This window comes from Eucalyptus grandis, chromosome 1 (genome assembly GCF_016545825.1).
Source record: "Eucalyptus grandis isolate ANBG69807.140 chromosome 1, ASM1654582v1, whole genome shotgun sequence".
Lineage (NCBI taxonomy): Eukaryota > Viridiplantae > Streptophyta > Magnoliopsida > Myrtales > Myrtaceae > Eucalyptus > Eucalyptus grandis.
This window is the reverse complement of record NC_052612.1, coordinates 29498458-29518997: the sequence shown is the minus strand read 5'-3', so window position 1 is coordinate 29518997 and position 20540 is coordinate 29498458. Positions and strand designations below refer to the sequence as shown.

Sequence of the window (20540 nt, the reverse complement as noted above, 5' to 3'; positions counted from 1 at the left end):
TCGTGCTGCAATCTTTTTTCCTAAATTTCTGTGATTTCAAGAGGTGAGTTTGCTCTTGCTGGTTATACAGGTCGGTTCGTGTATCCTCTTAAACCGTGTTTCCTGATACTTTCATGATGCATTTCCTCTATTAGTCATTGACCCTTTTTTTATGGTAAATGCCGGAAGCAAGATTGAACTTTGGCGTGTCTGAGCATGAACATGACATCTTCGACTCCATTCTAAAAACGCAGGAGGGTCGTACTATGTCAGTCGAACCTCGCAAAATAAACAAAAACCAATGTACAATGCGAAAGAACATGACGTCTATGAATCTCCGGTCTCTTTTTAGTCCCGAAAGCCCTTTGATTGTGAGAATATATGCAATCATTTTGATGGATCGAGCCAGTTATGCTATAAGAAATCAGTGACATTCATGCTGGCCCTACCTGTTTTCATCTTTCTTTATTTTCTGAGCGGCTGCTGTGATTGCCCGAAATAAACAAATTACCGAGATCTCGCATTGGATGGGTGCATGACATATGCCACAATGCCTGCTTGAGTGCGAATTGGATCAGGTCATTCAGTAACGAACCGGTATAGTTTGGGCCGGTTTTGGACCGGCCATCACGGCATATGCTCACTCCTAGAGAATTATACTATCGATAATTGACCATGTCAAAAATTAAATTGTTTGGTGCAAGATGGCATGCGTGACAGCAATAATTTTCACTCCTTTTTCAAAGCCTTCTTCCCCTTTCAATTCGCAATTGGAATCACCGGATCGAGAGTAGTGGGAGCCGTGAAAGCAATAGTAGAACTCAGGATGGAGACAAGCCAACCAACAGGAATCCGTTCTCTCCAAGTTTGGCAATCACTAATTTGCTCAGACACGGCACATGGTTCCTGCGAGGCGAAGGACACCGACCAGCGGCATCGAGGAGCACTAACGAAAGGAGTGCTGATGATTTCATGGTTGAATCCAACTGTAAAGAAAGTGATCAAAAACTGGTGGAGCAGGCTCATGTGTTTTCATTCGTTTGGTACACACGACACAAGCGTGGCGTTCTCTCTTGAGTGTGTCTGATGATTCGTGTGCTCTTGATCAGTTTTTTTTTTGGATCTCAAAAAGATGGACATGTCATCCGATAACTCAATATAGAAGCAAAAGCATAATGATACATTCCATGTATCGAAACCTCAATTCAAACACGACTACTCTAACATTTTAAATATACAATACGAGATTTTATCATGATTCATGACCTGTTTGGACTAATATTTACTTTGGGCGTTTTTTTTTTAATCTTGCCACACATGTATTTTGCTTTTTAATTATCTTAAACAACTGAAGTTTTCACGGTACATAAATCATGTTGGCACATAGATTCATACAGAGACAATTTTATCCTTTCCCATTGCAAATGTGAAAGATATTTTATATTTTTTGCTACATTTTGCTTTTTATAAATAGAAAAACAAAGGGGCATTCGGAGTTACTTAGATCCTGCTCATGCAACTCTCGACTCCTTTATTCATGAGAATATCGGAATCCACCCCAAGTGATTCCTTGCTTAGGTATCAATCAAGTTCACTGTTCTAAAGTTTCTTTTTCTTTTTCTTTTAATTTTTTAATGTACTGCAGCAAGCAAGGTTTTATTGCTAAGTCATTTAGATACTTGCGCATCTGTACCATACAATCACTAGCATGAGCAACATTGGAATGCATCGCTTTGTGGTGTCTATATTTAGGTATAAACAATTTTGGTTAGGACATGATCGATTAATTATATTGATACGCTCACTTTGATATGATCAGAAGTTCTTTGAGTAGTTCTAAGTGCATGAGATACTGCACTGATCTCATTAATCAGGTAAATTGCGAGTCAGAACCTAAGTAGTTGCAAACAACGGAGATCTTTTATGCTTCAAAATGGAAAAATGTACTCCCAACATGCACCTAATCCACACATACACACGCTTAGCCGCTAACTAAGCTGAACCCATGAAGATAAGTTGATACACTTGTTTAACTAAGCAAATTTTGACAAGTCAATTTCCATTTACGTGGAGTGAACAATGGCTTGATATTATTTATCGATTGTGTCAAACAAGTTGGTATGATCTTGGGCACATATTGAAGATATAAACATGATCGTTCCTAGAATAGTGTGAAAATTTGTCACTTTAGCCATGTTGAAAAGTATGGCATGATTAAATCTCGTTTGTCTAATCATTAACTTGCGAAACTTTAAACGATACCCTCGTATATATGCCGAACGAAGAGAGAACGGGGAAAAAAGGGTTTCCATTTTGTGTGTACTGAATTAAGAGTATTTATCCATCCACTTTGCAAATGCTTCAAAGTTATTGAAATCTTAATATAAAATAAGGGATTTTAGCAGATTTTCAAAACAAAATTACTATATTTCCCAATCTTAGACTATTTTCTTAGATATAGCTTTCCAAAATGGTGTTGTGTAGGATACTCATTTATGTTGAATTTTCATGTTGGATTCACATTACATGCCATTGTTTGCCCCATTTATTTATGCATAAATAATTAACAGGGCTATTGGATGAAAATTAACAGATAGTAGATTTGTCTTGAGTGTATCGATTTTGAATTTCTAATGACACGATAATTAGTTTGAAATAAATGTGCACAAGTCTACTAAACCGACACGAGTGGGTGGATAGAGAATATCTAGGGGCAATACAACTTTTGTAATACTTAAGGTGATGGAGATATTATAAATAAAACTAGCTTCACTTACTATAATAATCTGGACCTAGTGCACAGGGTTTATCCACCTTCCCCATTTTATTTCGATTTTATATCTCATCCATTCAATTTTTATTTTTAATCCTTTACTGAAGGGGCACTTAGAATAAGCCTGGTTGGCTAGTGCCTCATTTTCTCATCCATTTATCTCCTTGATTTCTTGGTCCACAAATACGTTCCCGACACGCACGTACAACATCCACCGATTGCATTAACATGGGCAGCACGCGAATATTCCTAAAACATAAAACGTTAAAGTGACCAAACCAAAAAGACATTTTGTACCTATTGTTCACGTAAGTATTACCCGAAACCCTAAGTCTCACCACATGGTCACAATTCACCACGCCTGTGTTGAGTCGGGCAGATGGCATTGTAAAGTGAATTTAGGAGTGTCGTGTACAAATTAGGTTTTGCCATTCATAAAGTTGATTTTTTTTTTTAGGGAGATATTTCCCACTTTTTTTCAGACCTAAACCCTCGAGATATAATCTGTGTTTAAGTTTGATGAATAAATAAATAAATAAGAGCACTTAGCATTGGATGGAAGTGGGCGGTTGCTGGCAAGAAATATAGACTAATGAGATGGTCGCCAAGTTGGAAATGAAAAGCTTATCAATAGGCACTGAAAATGACGTTTCATGTCGTAGATTATATTGATCGACCCACCATATTATAGATTAATTAACCGACATCGCCATAATTAGAAATATATATTTATATATATAGATAGATAGATATATAAATGGCTGTCAAGAGCTTCAGATTATTTTTTTTTTTATATGTTGTTCATTTGTTCTTATTGTCACCTGTCGCTATAAGTTGCTACCGACCCAATACTGTTTCGTGATATAAATAAGCATCGCTATTCGAGCTGAATCAGAAAGCTGGCGTCGGAACATACTCAAATCTTATATTCCCTTAATGGCAAATTAATTAGTGATGTGATGTTAGAGCACAAGGCTACAAAAGGCGCATGAATCAGCATCTCGAACTTGGGGTAAAGGCTAGAAATGGTGGTTACGGCTCTCAAAAGATTGGTTCAGTGATTAAATGCTTAATTTAAATTCGACAAATTTTATCATCCGATCACAGCATTACCCACTCATATTAATCTTTGGGGGTCACGCTTATTCCCTCTATAGATGGAAGCGTGTTATCTAACGCATGTGGATTGAAATGGTTTATGTGTATTTATAAGGACATGTCAATCAAAACAGAATCGCAAGTTTCGGGTAACCTGTTTCATGAAAAGCAAATTGGTAATTACAAATGCGACGTACTTGAATGTGCGCCATACATCCAGTTTCTTCTATTTGGTTTCTTTTTTTTTGCTTTTCTTTGCTTCTCCTTTTGGGGGTCCTTTTTTCCCATTTATTCTTGTACTTGTTAGAAGGACGATCTAAATCCAACGTTAGCATTTCCAAATTGATTATCAAGATGTCGGCCTTCCTTCCGGTTAGATGACCTTAAAGTGGTTAATGTCATGACAATTACTTAACACGATACATCAATACTAAATAGTGATAGCATGTCAGTTAAAGAAGAGATCGTTTTTTAACTTAGATGTACTGAATCCATCTCTATTAAAACGCCATATTCAATTAACACTTGGAAAAGAAAAAAAGGGTCATAGGCAATAGCTACTTCTGGTCTTCGGCTGCTGCGTCCGATCTTTATATTCTTGTACTTGTTACAATATCGATCTAAGTCCAACATTAGCATTTCCAAATTGATTATCAAGATGTCGGCCTTCCTTCTGTTTAGATGACTTTGAAGTGGTTGATGTCATGGTAATTAGTTAAACACGATAAGCCGATGCTGAATAGTAATCACATGTCGATTAAAGAAGAGATCCTTTTTAAACATAGATGTACTGAATCCATCTCTATTAAAACACCATATGCAATTAACAATCGAAAAAGAAAAAGGGTCATAGGCAATTGATACTTTTGGTCTGCGGCTGTGTCCGATCTTTATGATTGATTTTAGATTTTAAACTAGTTTTCTCGTTTTAGTTTATTTTAATTCGGGCACATCTCCAAGAGAAAAAATAAAAACTGAGATGTTCGATGAGAAGGTGTGGAATCTACATATTTTCAGTAGGCATACATGGCATAAACCAATCTCTACACTATGATGATTAGTTCCCTTTCCGATTTGATTCCACTAAGAAATCAGGAACCGGACCAAGAGGACTCATTCCCAAAATTGGGAATTGGGGACCGAACCGGATCAAAAGTCTAGTTCGGTTCAATGGAACCGATCGCTTATTTAACATGAAGATGAAATTTTAAAAAAAAAAAATAAAGAGGGCGATAGATTTTGACCTTTCTCTAGCAAAAAAAAAAAAAAAAAGAGGTCCAACCAATCAATTAGACAAATATTACATGCTTTTCTCCCGCAAATTTTGGAAAGCATAATTGAAGGAATTAAATCCTTCAGACTATGTAAAAAGGGGCAACAAATGCGGTAGTGATAGAAGAGGGAAGCAAAGGAGATTGTCTCCATTTTGTTTTGGCAACAGATTGGCAAGGGAATGTGATTGCCAAGGAAAGAGCTTATAGAGAGGGATATTCTCTTTGGAAGATAATGGAAGAGGTCGGTCCACAAGGTAGGAATAACAAGAAAATACGAATATAAAGAAAGAGAGCAACAGATTTAAGCTCTAATTGGAGCAAATCCATGAGATCATTCGCACTACTCTCTTCCTATACATATATATACACATATATGTGTATATATATAGATACAGTCTAGTTTGGTTTAATCTAATTATCCTTTAAAATAATGAACTGAATCATCCAGACACTAGTTTTACTTTTAAGAACTGAGAACCCTACTAGTACTTTAGAGAATCGAACCAAATCGGCCGAGTCGGTCTAGTCGGTCCATCTTGTTCACCCATACTCTATACTAAAAAAGAGATGAGCTACATCTGGATCCGGAGACATTCTCAAAAAAGAGTGTAAACTAGAGCTAATTAACATATCAATTGAATTTATCCTCACTTAAATAGTTAAAAGTAAATAAGTTATACATCAAACATATCATTATTAACTTATCAACACTTTTTTGATTGGATTGTCAATCTCGGCACTTATGTACTAGCATCCATCGACTTTTGCTTCAAGTCGAAATGCGCAAGATGGCATTCTTCACCAGCAACGGCAATGATTTCGGTTAATCATTTGCTTTAATGAGTTGAGGACCTTTTCTCCTTTTACAAGTTTTTATATTCATTGATTAATCAATTTTACATGATTTTACCATATATATATATATATAATCAATAGCCAATTTTCGTTATTTGATCTTTTTATTATCGAGGCTATTTTCTTCCTTTATTTAGTTGTGCTTATTCTTTTTCCCAAAATATCTTATTAAGTTCTATTAAAGTTGTTACATTTATGAGACTCTAACAAAATACATATTATTATTGATTTATTTATTTTCTATTATTAGTATTTTAGTAACTTTAGTTTTCTCCAATCTTCTGCAACTTTTGTTTTCTTCAGAAAAATGAGATGAAGTTATACTTTTTACTCCTTAAATAAGTAATGTTCATTGCACATGGAAAAATTAACCGGAGTGTCAACAACCATAACAAAATAAAAGTTCAGATCGAAAATGTGTGCCAAAGGCGCATCATTCCTAAAATTTGGGGGTTTTTCATAATTTCTCAAAAAAAGAAAAGAAAAAAGCGCTCCTCAGTATGATATATGGACCTCTGAAGCTTTTTGTTTTCGACCAAAAAAAAAAAAAAAAAAAGCTTTTTGTTTTTGTTTTATTTTCACCCAAAACATATGATGAATTGAATATTAGAAGAAATGACGTGGTGGATAGTACTGCCACAGAAATGTTGTCATTGTCTTGATCTCCCAAAAGATAATGACTGGCCCTTTTTATTTTTAACGTTTTGCGGAACCTTAGGCAATTAATAGTTTAGCCGTCACGGTCACAAAAGCCGCCATTGGGCAAACCACGTGTTTGTGGGAAATTCTCGATCCGATACAATCAAAATTGTTTGATTTCTACGGGATCCAACATGGTAGACTTGACCTAGCTCATAATTGGAACATCTTTACTCCTTACATTTTGCAGGATCTTGTTGCTGCTGATGCAATAGTATCTGGATGTACTTTGACGAATGCATAAATAATACTTATATGTTTCGATAAAAAAAAAAAAAACTAGGGCCTAAATGAGATTTACTCAAAAATTCATGTAACATTCATAAAATCAACGGTTATGATAGATAGAGTTCATGTAGAATCAAAATTCAAGTAAGATGTTTGCTATATTTATAGATCCAATCGGTGAAAATGAGACCAAAAGAAGGGCTACAATATAAACCTTTCTTGCATTCCATTTTATGAGGCAAGGCAAGGCAGCTCCTAGAAATTTATTAGTTGGCCATATTTGGTAATGATCAAGCAAGAAATTTTTTGTTTGATCGATACAGCAATGGAATTGATAAAAAGAAAAAGGGAATATTTAAATAGGGCAATAAACTCTTTTCCTTCTAATCGAGCCATTCCTCAAAGAACAATGTTTCATCAAATCGATGTACCTCTTATTGTAATTTTTGTATTAAGTATTAAAATGCAAAACAGCTTCTTGAATTCTATTTGCGACCACATCTTGGGGAGATAAATAAGACAGAGCCTAAGATTGAAGGCCGTTAAAACCAATACAGAACCTAGAAAGAAAAACCTTTAAATATATGTCAATTAAAAACATAATTTTTTATAAAGACATAAGGAAAGAGCCGGTTTGCTTTCCCAAAGCAAAAAATATAACTTAGTAGGTGTTAAAATACAAAATATTATTTACATCTGAAAAAAATATATATTTGTAAATCAATATGTAAATTCGATTATATTATGAAAGTCCATAAGGAAAAATTTAGAATAAGTCAAAGTACATGCATCACCAATTTCGAAAAGATAAATATAATATAAAAGTAAAAATCACACCAAATGAGTGTTGGAAAATAATTTCCTTGGCAACTTCAAAGAAACATATGATAAGACAAAATCAAGCAAATGTAGCACTTTAGCACCGATGCTGTGCTCTCAAAGGTGAGTTAGGCCGGTGAGCTAGACCGGATCCTCAACATAAAAAAGAAAAAAAAAACGAACTTAGCTTTCAATTAGTAAAAATTCACAATTTAATCCAAATTTTAAAAATTGTAAGGAAATTATATGTGAACTTACGTTATGCATTAACGCCTACAGATTATAAAAGTTTAGGGTACTTTATATCGAAAATTTAAATGCTTTTGTGCCGACAAAATTCTTAGTTAGTAAAAAATAAAAATAAAAGTAGGAAGTTATCCGAACGCTCCATTTGGGAAAGAGAGGGTTGACCCAACATGGGTTTAGCAGTCTTGTCGGTTTTGGGAAAGGATCCCACACAAACAGTGGGAAGACAGGGACAAAAAAGAAATACAAAAAGGCATTTTACTTTAATATTTCTGCCTCTGCTCCTCATCTTGGAAATACAGGGCAGAACACCCATCTAATTATTTTATTTCAATTTGAGCAATCCGTTACTGTCAAAGTACAAAAAAAAAGTCATATCTTTTGAAATTTATAAGGAAAGCTCGATCTATCTCTGGCCTCAGGGAAGCCTTTTAGATGAGCGTGGAGATTCTGACCCATTGCAGTCATCCTCAATAGGGGAATAGTTTTCCACATCAGAAGCTTCCAAATTGTGACAAGCACAGAACCCTCTGGCTCCCTCTTACCTCTTCTGCTCTGTAACTACCCCACAACTACTCTTCTCTCTCTTTCTCTCTCTGGAGTTGGGTACTCTCTCTTCCTGTCCATGTTGTTCTTCTTGTATGAGCTTATCATGGCTTGCTTTAGTTTTCTGTACCATGTCTGATGCATTCAGGAATGAATTTCAGATTTTTGTTGGGTTTTTAAGCTTCTTTTTTTCTTTTTGCTGCTGTTCCAAATGGGTTTAATGCGGTTTGTTTCAGGTTCTTTCCTTGCTATCATCCGATTTTGACTTTTGAGTTGCTTTGGAAATTGGCGAAGATGAGCTGAGAAGGGCGAGATTCTCGGTTCCTTGGGAAGTCAAAAGGCAAGTTTGACACTTGAGAAATTGGCAAGGCCAAAGGCAACTGATTGCCTTTCTCTTTTAATTGCTTTAATCAATAGCTAAGTGTCTTGGTTTGAGCTCCTCGTTGTGCCAGCTACAATTGGATTCATGGCCGAAGGAGAAAGAGTTCATCTTCAGATCCATGAATCAGCTGTATGCCAGTCCAGTAGCAGAGCTTTTCTTTTCCTTTTCCTTTTTCAAATGTAAATTCAATCGGTAGGAATAAAGCACATTTTAGTTTTGTGCCTATAGTTTTGCTGTTAAATGCCTGGAAAATGGAAAATGTATGGTGAAGGGTTTAGAGTAGATGCAGTTCATATTAAAAAATTTGTTAGTCTGGTTATGGAGTTCTTTCTGAGTTCTGCTGTCCGTTTGCTTTTTGTCCTTTGACTAATCTTGTATAATCTATCTAATTCAGCATTAGATGTTGATTTCCGGAATTTGGAGAGGATGTGCATATATCAACACTACCTGCAATATTGTATTCGCTTGCTTGCTGCATCTAGCATTTGGGTTTTGGGATATTAGAGCCAGTCTTGACCTAAAAATATGAAACCAGAGTTTTGCCGTAGAGTGTATGTATAGATCCATTGCTACTACTATTATCGTTTCATAAATCCATCTTTGTGCTCTCAAAATTTATCAGCCGACTGTGTAATGTATTCTCTTCTGTCTTCATCAGCTATATTGAAGGACGAGGATTTGAGGGAATCACTGGATCTTTGTCATATCTCCTGATTTGGCTGTCTGGTTTATGAGAACCTCCTGGTTCCTAAGTTCCTTGTGAGGAATCTTTAGCTCTTCGGCATTATGCATGTCAGGACCTGTGGTCACTGCTGCTAATGCTGAAGGGGCACTTTCTTCCACAGACAGAACAAGATCTCTTGATACAACTTTATTCAATGACAATCAATGCCTATCCATGTCATTTAATGGCGAAACAGAGTCTGCCAGATTCACAGTTGGGAATCTCTCGCTTCCTAATGGGGAATCCTATTCCGGGTCATTGCTTGGCAATGCACCTGAGGGCTTTGGGACATATGTCTGGTCGGATGGGTGCATCTATGAGGGTGACTGGAGACGTGGGATGAGGCATGGGAATGGAAAGATCAGCTGGCCTTCTGGAACTGTTTATGAAGGGGAGTTCTCTGGCGGATATATACACGGGGAAGGGACATATATTGGCATTGAAAAGTTGACATATAAGGGACGGTGGAGGTTAAATTTGAAACACGGGTTGGGATACCAAATTTTCCCAATGGAGATGTATTTGAGGGCTCTTGGATCCAGGGAATGGCCGAAGGGCCTGGTAAATATTCTTGGGCTAATGGGAATGTATATTTTGGGAACATGAAAGGTGGCAAGATGTCTGGTAAGGGAACTCTTACATGGGTAAATGGCAATTTGTTTGAAGGAAGCTGGTTGAATGGCATGATGCATGGATTTGGAGTTTACACTTGGAATGACGGCGGTTGCTATGTCGGGACATGGACACGAGGCTTGAAGGATGGGAAAGGATCTTTCTATCCTAAAGGAAGTCGGTTTCCACCTGTTCAGGAACTTTACCTAAATGCCATGAGGAAAAGAGGGTTGCTTCCGGATATGAAGAAGCCGAATCACTCACATATCCATCATGCTTCATCTGTGGACATGGGGCACATGAAAGTCGGTGGGGACTGGGGGGTCCATCGACATTCGTCCTCCGACAAAATGTCCAAGGGTAATCTCCTTAATCTGGAACAGTCTCGAGGGAGTAATGTTTCCCTACAAAGGCGCTGGAGTCTCGAGGTATCAATCGAAAAAGTAATCGGACATGATTCCTCATTGGGGTCATCTGAATCTTTCTTAGATGGAGGCGAAGAGGCTGAGGCAGACATCCCTATATTGGAAAGGGAGTATATGCAAGGTGTTTTGATCAGCGAGGTTGTGTTGGATAACAAGTTCTCGCCTTCATCTAGGAGAGCAAGACGGCGGCAAAAGAAGTTTGCCAAAGAGGCTATAATGCTAGGAGAAGCAATCTTTAAGGGCCATAGGAGCTATGATCTGATGCTCAGTCTGCAGCTTGGTATCAGGTACACTTGAAGTCACTAAGATTAATAAGCTGCAAGAAACTTCCTCAATCTCGTGTACTAAAAACTTCTGGTGTATGTCTCTATACGACAAAAACTCATCATTTCACTTTTTTAACTTGATCACTTATATTTCCTAGTCCTTTGCCTGAAGATTGAACAGCATAACATAAAGTGAAAAAATTTATTGAGCGAGATGAAGACTACAGAGTGTGCACCTATATAGATGGTCCACTTGGATGGTGTCACGACAGAAGAAAAAAGAAGTAATAGTGATGTGACTCAAATTTGCTTTATGTGGTACCTAAAATATTGCATTAGTTTACTATGGCTGATACATGGCTGTAATGTAATCTCATGCAAACTTTCAATAGGTTAATTTCACCGAAAACATCAATGCTAAATGGTAGCTCTATCCTTCAGGTACACTGTGGGGAAAATCACGCCAATACAGAAACGGGAAGTTCGAGCATCTGATTTTGGTCCAAGGGCAAGCTTTTGGATGAACTTTCCTAGAGAAGGCTCCCAACTGACACCACCTCACCAGTCTGAAGATTTCAAGTGGAAGGACTATTGTCCTATGGTTTTCAGGTTAATTATTTGACTATTTTACTTTGTCCAAGATATAGTTTGAAGTCATTTATGGACTTTACCTCTTAATCGATGTGTATCCTCCATGTGAAGAAGCATGCAATGTTTGACTGCTTGATTTAAGCATGCTGTAAAGTCAAGTCCAATTAATACTTATACATGTTGCCTGCCACGTTATTAATTCAATTTTGTTTTTCTCTTTCATTATGCAAGGACTTAAGTGCAGGGCCTACTCAAACAAAACTCCTTGTCGAATTGTAGATTTTGAATCGGATTAATTTTGTTGAGGATTGCAGAGCAGACTATTTTTTCAAGCATAAATGAATTTATTTTCCACCTTGTGTGCTTATTCACTGAAGAGTGCAATTTCTGTCCTGGATGCTCGGTTGTCTTTCTTGTGCCCTTTGCTGGATGTTATTGCAGTATAGGACTTGTCAAACTTATCAGGAACATGTAATTTACCTCTTAGTTCTTATTTATAGTTAATAATGTGCCTTTAGCATAGCTTTTTCAATCTCATTAACGTGTTATGCAAGAGACAGTGGTTTTCAAGTTATATATATATTTTATATATATATATATATATATATATATATATATATATATATATTTTTTTTTTTTTTTTGACATACCTATAGCTTCAGCTTGCTAACTACAATTTATCTGTCTAGTAATCAAATTTTTCTGTCAAATTGTTAATAGGAATTTGAGAGAGATGTTCAAAATTGACGCTGCTGATTATATGATCTCCATTTGTGGAAATGATGCCTTGAGGGAGCTTTCTTCACCTGGCAAGAGCGGTAGTGTTTTTTTCTTGTCTCAAGACGACCGGTTTATGATTAAGACCCTTCGGAAATCCGAAGTGAAGGTTTGCCATCTTTACTTGGATTGATTTTTCTTAGTGATAAGTTTGGTTGGTTCTGAATCAGAAGTTTGATTTCCTTCTTGGAAAGAGTTTTCTCTAGATCTGTACTACTTAGATTAGTATATTCTTTATGAGATATTTTCCCCTATATCACGGTTTTAGGTGTTGACCTTTGATCTACCAACAATGATATTTTTAGGGTCTGTCCTCTTTACCATTTATAGCAGAGCTCTAATTACAAGTAGCCTGTGAGAAAGCACCTAAATTATAATTTACATGGAAAAAATTCTTTGTCCTGGGATCCATGTGTTCTCCTCGTAATTTTAGCTGAAAATAGGGATGCAGATTGACATCTTATGAACTAAAAATTCACATATTAGCTTCTTTTCATACTTTCTATTCCTTGTTTGCAATTTTGTTTTGTCTTGTCTGGTCTATGTAATTGGCGTAAGCACCTAATGTCACATATAAATGCTGTGTGGAATGTCTACCAGATATAATCAATTTGTAGTTCAACCACAAGATTACTTTTCGTTGAGACAATGGAGGTATTTTGTCCATCTGCTGCAAAAGACTGCTTTTGTTTTGTCCTGAGAATGTAGGGAAAAAAGAAGTCTACTGCTGACACCATGCCTGAGAAGTCCTCTCTAGTAATTTCAGTGTTCACACATTTCACCTGGGCTTTGAGTGCCTATTAATTCAAGCGCACTGTCAAGAGAAGTTTTTTTTACTTAATAGGAATGTGCTAAAAGATAAGCATCAACTGCTCGAACTTGCAATTGTACAGTCTTTCATACCAGTGATCCTTCTCTGCTCTCCATCCTTTATCTTTCTGTCATTGTTTTTCTCAACTACAACCTTTTTACTGTATAAAACTTGTATGCTTTGAACTCTCTTTGTTGTTGAAGTTTTGTGTGATTTGCAGGTTCTGTTGAGAATGCTTCCAAACTACTATCATCACGTGCAGACATATGATAATACGCTTATTACAAAATTCTTTGGTCTTCATAGGATTAAGCCATCAAGCGGTCAAAAGGTAAGCATCAATATGCAACTTAACTATGACTATCTCTGCATCTCTGCTCGTCTTAATTATTCTACATATAACTTTTTCTACAAGCATCATATGTCAAAGAATGCTCTTTACGTGATAAATAGGACAAAAATCTTTTGTGTAATGTGTGGCGGGTATGAACTCTAATTTTTCTTAACATAATTAGAATCATCTAGCTCATTCTTTGTGCAGTTTCGCTTTGTAGTGATGGGAAACATGTTCTGCACAGAGTTGAGGATCCATCGAAGATTTGATCTGAAAGGGTCTTCGCTTGGGCGTTCTGCAGATAAAGTTGAAATAGATGAAAACACAATACTTAAAGATTTGGACCTAAATTACTGTTTCTACTTGCAACCTTCTTGGCAGGAGGCTTTAATGCAGTAAGTGATGAAGTGCACTTTAATCATGCTATTGTAATCGTTCTTTTTGTCACTTGTTTTCACAATGCTAGGTTATTGACTAGATAAAGAGATATCGACATTATAAATATTTGATTTATTCTGGTGCAATTGGCTAGAGTATATGATGAGTTGTCAAAATTAAATGTTTAAAGTTAATACATGATGTAGATTTTCTACTTTGATTTCCATATAATTGCCTCATATGTTCAGATTTTCTGTTGGAGCATGGGATTCTAGTTATTAACAATTCACTACAGATGGTATTACACTCTGATTGTCATTAGGTTAAAAAACACAGGCTGTATTTTGGAATGTCTCTTCATTTTAAATAGGTAACAGTAGATCTAGTAATTCACATTAAGACTCTGACCCAACATCAGAATTGACATATCTTCCTGTAGAGAAACTAAAGGATGAAAGATCTCTCTCTCTCTCTCTCTCTCTCTCTCTCTCTCTCACACACACACACACTAGCAAAGGGAAAAAGTGAATAGTATTTCAACTTAACTAAATCCAGGCATCCTTTCTCAGATCAGCTAAGTTCAACAAAGCTTTCTTCAAAATGAGGCTCTTTTTAGATTTCTGTAATATCAAAGCAATGTATTACTTTAACCGATGCCTTAATTAGTTTAGCGGCCCTAATTCCTTGATATATTCCTTCTTCTTCAGTCTACTCACTCTTAAGGACCAGGGCATCTCTCTACTGTTTTCCAGTTCTTACATGGAAGAACCTTCAAATAACTCACTCTTTACATTAGATTCAAAACATGTGACCTCCTTTTCCTAAAAGTGCATTTGCAATTCATATAAACAGTCCTTTGAGTATTTCAAAGAGTGTCTGGTGCATCCTCATGTCTGCTGTGCTCGTTTTGTAAGCCTGTTTCTCTGATTTTGACTATCAACTTCTCCATCAGGTAGCGCCTGGTCAGACAATATTTGAAAGTTAATTCAAAACATTTGACGTCTTCTGAGTCTTCCTATGAGAAAAAAATTGTGTAACTTCTGATACCTTGTTCTTTTAGGCGAATTCCCTGTGAGAGAGTACCATTCAGCATAGCTACATCAGAGCATCTGGCACTTGTAGGACAAGTTTTTCTCTCTCAACCACTGAAATCTTTTCCATATTTTGTTTGAATCATGTTAAAAAGTCAGCATTCTAAAGTACATTAATTTTGACAGTTCCTTTCAATAAAGAATTTTTTTTCTTTTTTGGTAATTGTATCAATGTCTTTACTCTTTAAACAGTTTTGAATCTCATGATTAAAGCAAAGAACCACCTGATTGAACTTTTTTAATTGCTCAAATAACCTAAAAAAAGTATTATGATAAACAGTATGATGATGTATTAGGTTTCAGAATGGGCTAGCTCTTTTGAAGACACTATTCCATCAACTTAAGCATTTAACACTGTCTTCTGCAGGCAGATAGAGATTGATGCCAAATTCTTGGAAGCGCAGCACATAATGGATTATAGCCTTTTGTTAGGTGTACATTATCGAGCTCCACAGCACCTACGTCCTAACGTCTCTTATAATCAAGGAATGACAGCAGATGGGTTGGGAATTCTTGCTGAGGAAGGTAAGCGGTATATGCCGGACGCTCTGCTTTTGGCTCTTATAGGCTGCCTTTATTTTTATAAAATATTCTCAAACCATCTGCAAGTCTTCTTTGCCTTACCTTGTATCGGATGACTCAGCAAGGAATTTATTCATACACACAATCACAAGATTTTTGGTGCATGATTATCATCCTTTGTATACACTTAAATTCAAATTATGTCTAGTCTCACTTTTCACCCTTGTGAAGGATTAAAAACTAGTCTATTGATGTTACTTTTGTCATGATCCAATGACAGATACTCTAGAGGATGAAAGGTACCCGCAAGGCCTGGTTTTGGTCCCTCGTGGGACAGAAGATGATAGTATAGTAGTGGGTCCTCATATTAGAGGTAGCCGGTTGCGGGCATCATCCGCTGCTGGTGATGAGGAGGTGGATCTCCTACTTCCTGGTACAGCAAGGTATGGTTTCTGAGTACCTCGAGTCAATGATTGAATGATTACAAAGGATCAACGCGTGATGTCAGACTAGATTAGGAATGCTTCAAGTGGTATAGACATTACATCACATGAGGTGCTTGATTATTTATCCAACACTTTTGCAGCTGCAAAATAATAAGTCTTTAATGTGAGATTAGAGAGTTAATTCGATAAGAATGATGGGAGCCCAATGGTTGAGATTGGACCTGAATTTGTTGAATCTGACGAAGGCCATGATTCTCTTGTACTTCTTCAGCTGCTGTGCAATAGTTGAACAATATTCCATGTTAATTTCTGTGCAGACTCCAAATTCAGCTCGGAGTCAACATGCCTGCAAGGGCAGAGCAAATTCCAGGAAAAGAGGAGAAGCAAATGTTTCATGAAGCGTATGATGTTGTCCTCTACCTGGGAATCATCGATATACTGCAGGAGTACAATATGAGCAAGAAGATTGAGCATGCTTACAAGTCCCTCCAGTTCGATTCCTTGTCCATCTCTGCGGTGGACCCAAGGTTCTACTCCCATCGCTTCCTTGAGTTCATCAAGAAGGTCTTCCCTCCGAATGCCACTGCTTAGACATGTTGAGGGGATGCAAGCATGACTTGTCGGATGTACTCTTGGATATGATAGACCGTAAATGTGGTGAGGTTCACCGGTACATTCCCGAGCTTCTTTGTGAAATTTCTGTTTATAACTACTGGGAACCAAAAGGCCATTTTGGCTGCCACAAGCAGAGTTCTTTTTCTTTCTTTGTCATTAATTTTTTCCCTCCCCTTTACCTGACAGAGACTTCTTTTCTACCGTCACCTTTGGGAGAAAAATCAGTGACATATTTACATTCTTCCCTGTCAAATTTATTTGCTCGGCATGTCACAGAAGGACAGGAAAAATTATGTGGCGAGATCGCATCAAACTCGGAGTAATTGGGCTTTCTATGCTTGTAGTCTCCCTTCACACAGTGACTTTGTGCTTTCAGCTGGAAAATCCATCACAACTTGTCTTTCACCCAAGAGAAGGGAAAAAATCCAATATGAATGTATCTCCTGATAAGTTTACCATATGGTAATGAGCCAGTCTAATGAAGGTTCGTCAGAGTGACGGTCTGCTGTTACCAAAGCATTAAAAAGATTTCGGTTTCGATTCGTTTAAGCCTTGTTCGGCCTTCCCGTGGCGGCTTCGCCTATTTCAATTTGAGCACTGATCTGACCTTCGGTTGTATAGATACCAAGATCTCTCATCTCATCTTCGAGCATCCACTGAGGAGAGTTTTGAGTGGCTCTTCTCAAAGGGTCAGCATGAGAGTTCTCCGGTCAATCAGAGAGATTAGTTTCTGGAAAATATGATTTTAAGCGGGGTTCTGACTCATCATTTTCAGTGCAAGTCGCTCTCCACAGAAGGTTTTGAAAAGCACCTCCTTTTGAGAAGTTCTAGGCACAAGGAAAAGAGCAATTCAAACACGAATTCTTCCCACCGCCCGTCATACATCGTACAGCGCAATTTTATCTGGACAATAATGGGTCGTGGGTTCCCCGCCAGCCCCACGCCTGACCCGCCGTGAAAATGATGCGCCACTCATCATCAACTCACTTCTGCCTCTCCCCTTTTGGGGTTTGTGATGGCGACGTGAAGCTTTTCCCCACCCTTCGGGGATTTCCTGAGATTTGCACTGCAATAAATGCTCCACTAGATGAAAAAATTACAAAAAAAGGCAAGTCATATATCCATCGTAATTAAATCAACTCAACCATAATTTTTTAATATTTTGTCAATTAAATTCATCTAATCAATTTTAACCGAAAATAAGTGATTGCCAATAATACTGCGTAAAACAATTGACTCTAATATAAATAATTTTTATAATACTAAATAAATAAATTTTTATAATCTTTTTTTTCTATAAAGTTTGGCAAAGATCATCAGTCAAAAGCGAAGGCCAACCAACGCTTGCTGACCATAGGCAAGGGCTTCATAGCCTTCACCTATGACTCACAAGAGTTGGCCAACAACCCTTGTTGGGCTTGGAAGAAAAATAGCAAGAAAAGTAAGGAAAAAAAATAAAAGAATAAAAATTTACAAACTTTTAAAAACAAATTATAAAAATTGCCAGCGTCGGCCTTTCCTTTTAAAATGATCGGATCCATATTAACGACTTTCAATTAAAATTAATTATATGGTCTCAAGTGACAAAAAGTAAAAATATTTAAGACTCAATTAATATAATTTAAAAATTTATGATTGAATTAGTACAAATATAATAATTTTTAAGACTTTTTTGATAATATTTCCAAAAATTTTAACTTTAGAACGATGATCAAGGGAATTCTCTACGTTTATCGAGGATGAACTCTGCTCGTGATTTGCATGATTGCAAAATGAGTTGTTGAGCCTCAAGGATGCTTTCGTAATTTGGTCACTTAGTAATTTCTCGTACCTTTCGCTCTTTCCAATATATATTTTTACCTTTCGCTCTTTCCAATATATATTTCTAATAATCCAAAGGACAAGTACCTAGATTTGGCTTCCGCTCCAAGTGATAGCTTTCCTCCGACATTTAAGTCACATAGACTAGTTCTTTTTTGTCACTTGTCCCATGGAACCATATATTGATCGAGAAAGCATCATACTAACAAAACATACTAAGTAATGAGCTAAGTAATTTTGCGTTCGGTGAAAAAAACAAACTTTGATTATTCATTTGATTGATGAAATAAGATAAAGTCGTAATGAAATAGAGTCGTGATAAACACCACACTGTTTTAATTTAAGTAATATAATATAGTCACATTGTTTGATTCCATGAATAGTATATGTAATATGGGAAGAATAGCATCAAAGTACCCAAAATCGATTTGCAAAGGATATAATTATGATCAATTTAGTAGTTAATAATAAATTCTTGAAGTTTAGCACATAACATGTGATTATGTTAAAATAAATATCACACAACATTTGGTATAATACCCATACATAATATCGAGATATTACAATTATATGCACTCGATTTTATCTATTATTTAATAACTCGTGTAGGATGACGATTAAAAATTAGTCACATAATGTGCGATGATATTTAACATGTTACATTAGTACATAATTATATAAAAAGTGTGAACAATAATTACCAAAATAGTAAGTAAGTAAGTTAATCATTCTTGTGTGAATAATATAATATTCAACTATGAAAATTTTGATAATTATTATCTAATGCTAAACAACTAATATTATGCTAGTTATTATATTATTTTTTTAAGTCGAATAGTTATAATATTAGTTATTATCTTATGAATGACTTTTAATGTTGCCAAGACTCCACAATTTATAAATTCAATTATTTACCTATCTTTATATTCTTAATTAATGACGACTATTAATATAATATTTATGTAATGTATTATTAAATTAGTTATAATTATTCCAATGTCACATCGACAAAGTGAGAGAGAGAGAGAGAGGGGAAAAAGGCGATATTTTGATAATAGTTATTAATAGTTATCACAACTTCAGACTACGGCTCAGGTGAGGCGGCTGAGGCGATGCGATTGGCATCAAAACGTGACCATCATGGAATAGACTCGATTAAGTGCTTTCCTAAAGACTTGTGCGCGACCGGTGAAACTTATTGAGCAGCGGGGATAAAATTATTTGGGCACGTATCAGGATGCATCAGGTGCGATGTCCATCTAGTGCACTTTAGGGTTTCCTCAGGAACAGTGGCTCTTAAATCAAAATAAGAATAAAATTTTCAATTCATTTTGCCGCATTATCCTTATCTAAAGGATCATGTTGTAACTATTATTGCTTTGACTATAATAGGGATTACGCTGCTAATACTGTAAACTAGTATCATAATAAGTAGTCAACCTACGATAGACCCCTAATGAAATAGTTATCATTTACTTTGTAAAAATATCGTAGTAACATTAGGGACCAAATTGAGACATAAGAGATACTATCCGTACAGTGCTACCAATTCCTTATGGGTCGCGTGCCTATGTGAAGCCCGCGACCTAATTGACAATGGGCTAATAGGGAGTTTACGGATCCCCGAATTAGTAGGGCGAGGTCCAAATCATCCCAAAAAAAAGTAAAGAAAAAAAGAAGAAGTTGAAAAGAGAGATATAAGATAACTGACCAATTGCTCTTGGATCGGGCACTTTATCCTACAACAGTACCATGGAGTCTCCTACTTGAACCCTCGTCCTCTCCCGCTAAAGCGAGATGTGACCGATTTAACCGGCTCTTAACAAAACAATGGCTTTCACTACATCTAACTTGTTTGAATAATCTAACTATAGAAATGCTATTACGATTAGTCAGGATTAACGTACCTTAATCTTATTCTATGCAAGTAAGGTCACGCATGATGATATTTTATCTTTAGTTTGAGCATGATTGGTGGAGACCATACTCGAACTGATGGGCGGAATGATTTAAAATGCAAGAATATAGAGTTAGAACGAGAATGGGGCATTATAATATTTAAATATCAAATCATGTTTTTATATCAGTTTAAGCTTTTAAAGTAATTGACAGTGATCTCACAAAATCTCACATAATATCACTACAAGAGATTCTAAATTCAAACTTTTCCATTCCTATTACCTCCTCAATTACATATTTCTACACTTTAAGCCTTGGGGAGTAGTCCT

The 20540-nt window shown here is 36.3% G+C and overlaps 1 protein-coding gene across 1 annotated transcript; it reads left to right on the top strand.

The window, feature by feature from the left end:
- The first annotated feature begins 9689 nt into the window (after nucleotides 1–9689).
- Nucleotides 9690–16732, top strand: LOC104438996 (phosphatidylinositol 4-phosphate 5-kinase 9). Its single transcript, XM_018874929.2, is given in 9 exon segments — nucleotides 9690–10122; nucleotides 10125–10947; nucleotides 11368–11535; nucleotides 12238–12403; nucleotides 13326–13436; nucleotides 13647–13834; nucleotides 15276–15433; nucleotides 15711–15873; nucleotides 16194–16732. Coding segments are annotated over 9 exon segments (2484 nt in total). The 3' UTR covers nucleotides 16468–16732.
- Nucleotides 16733–20540: the final 3808 nt, after the last annotated feature.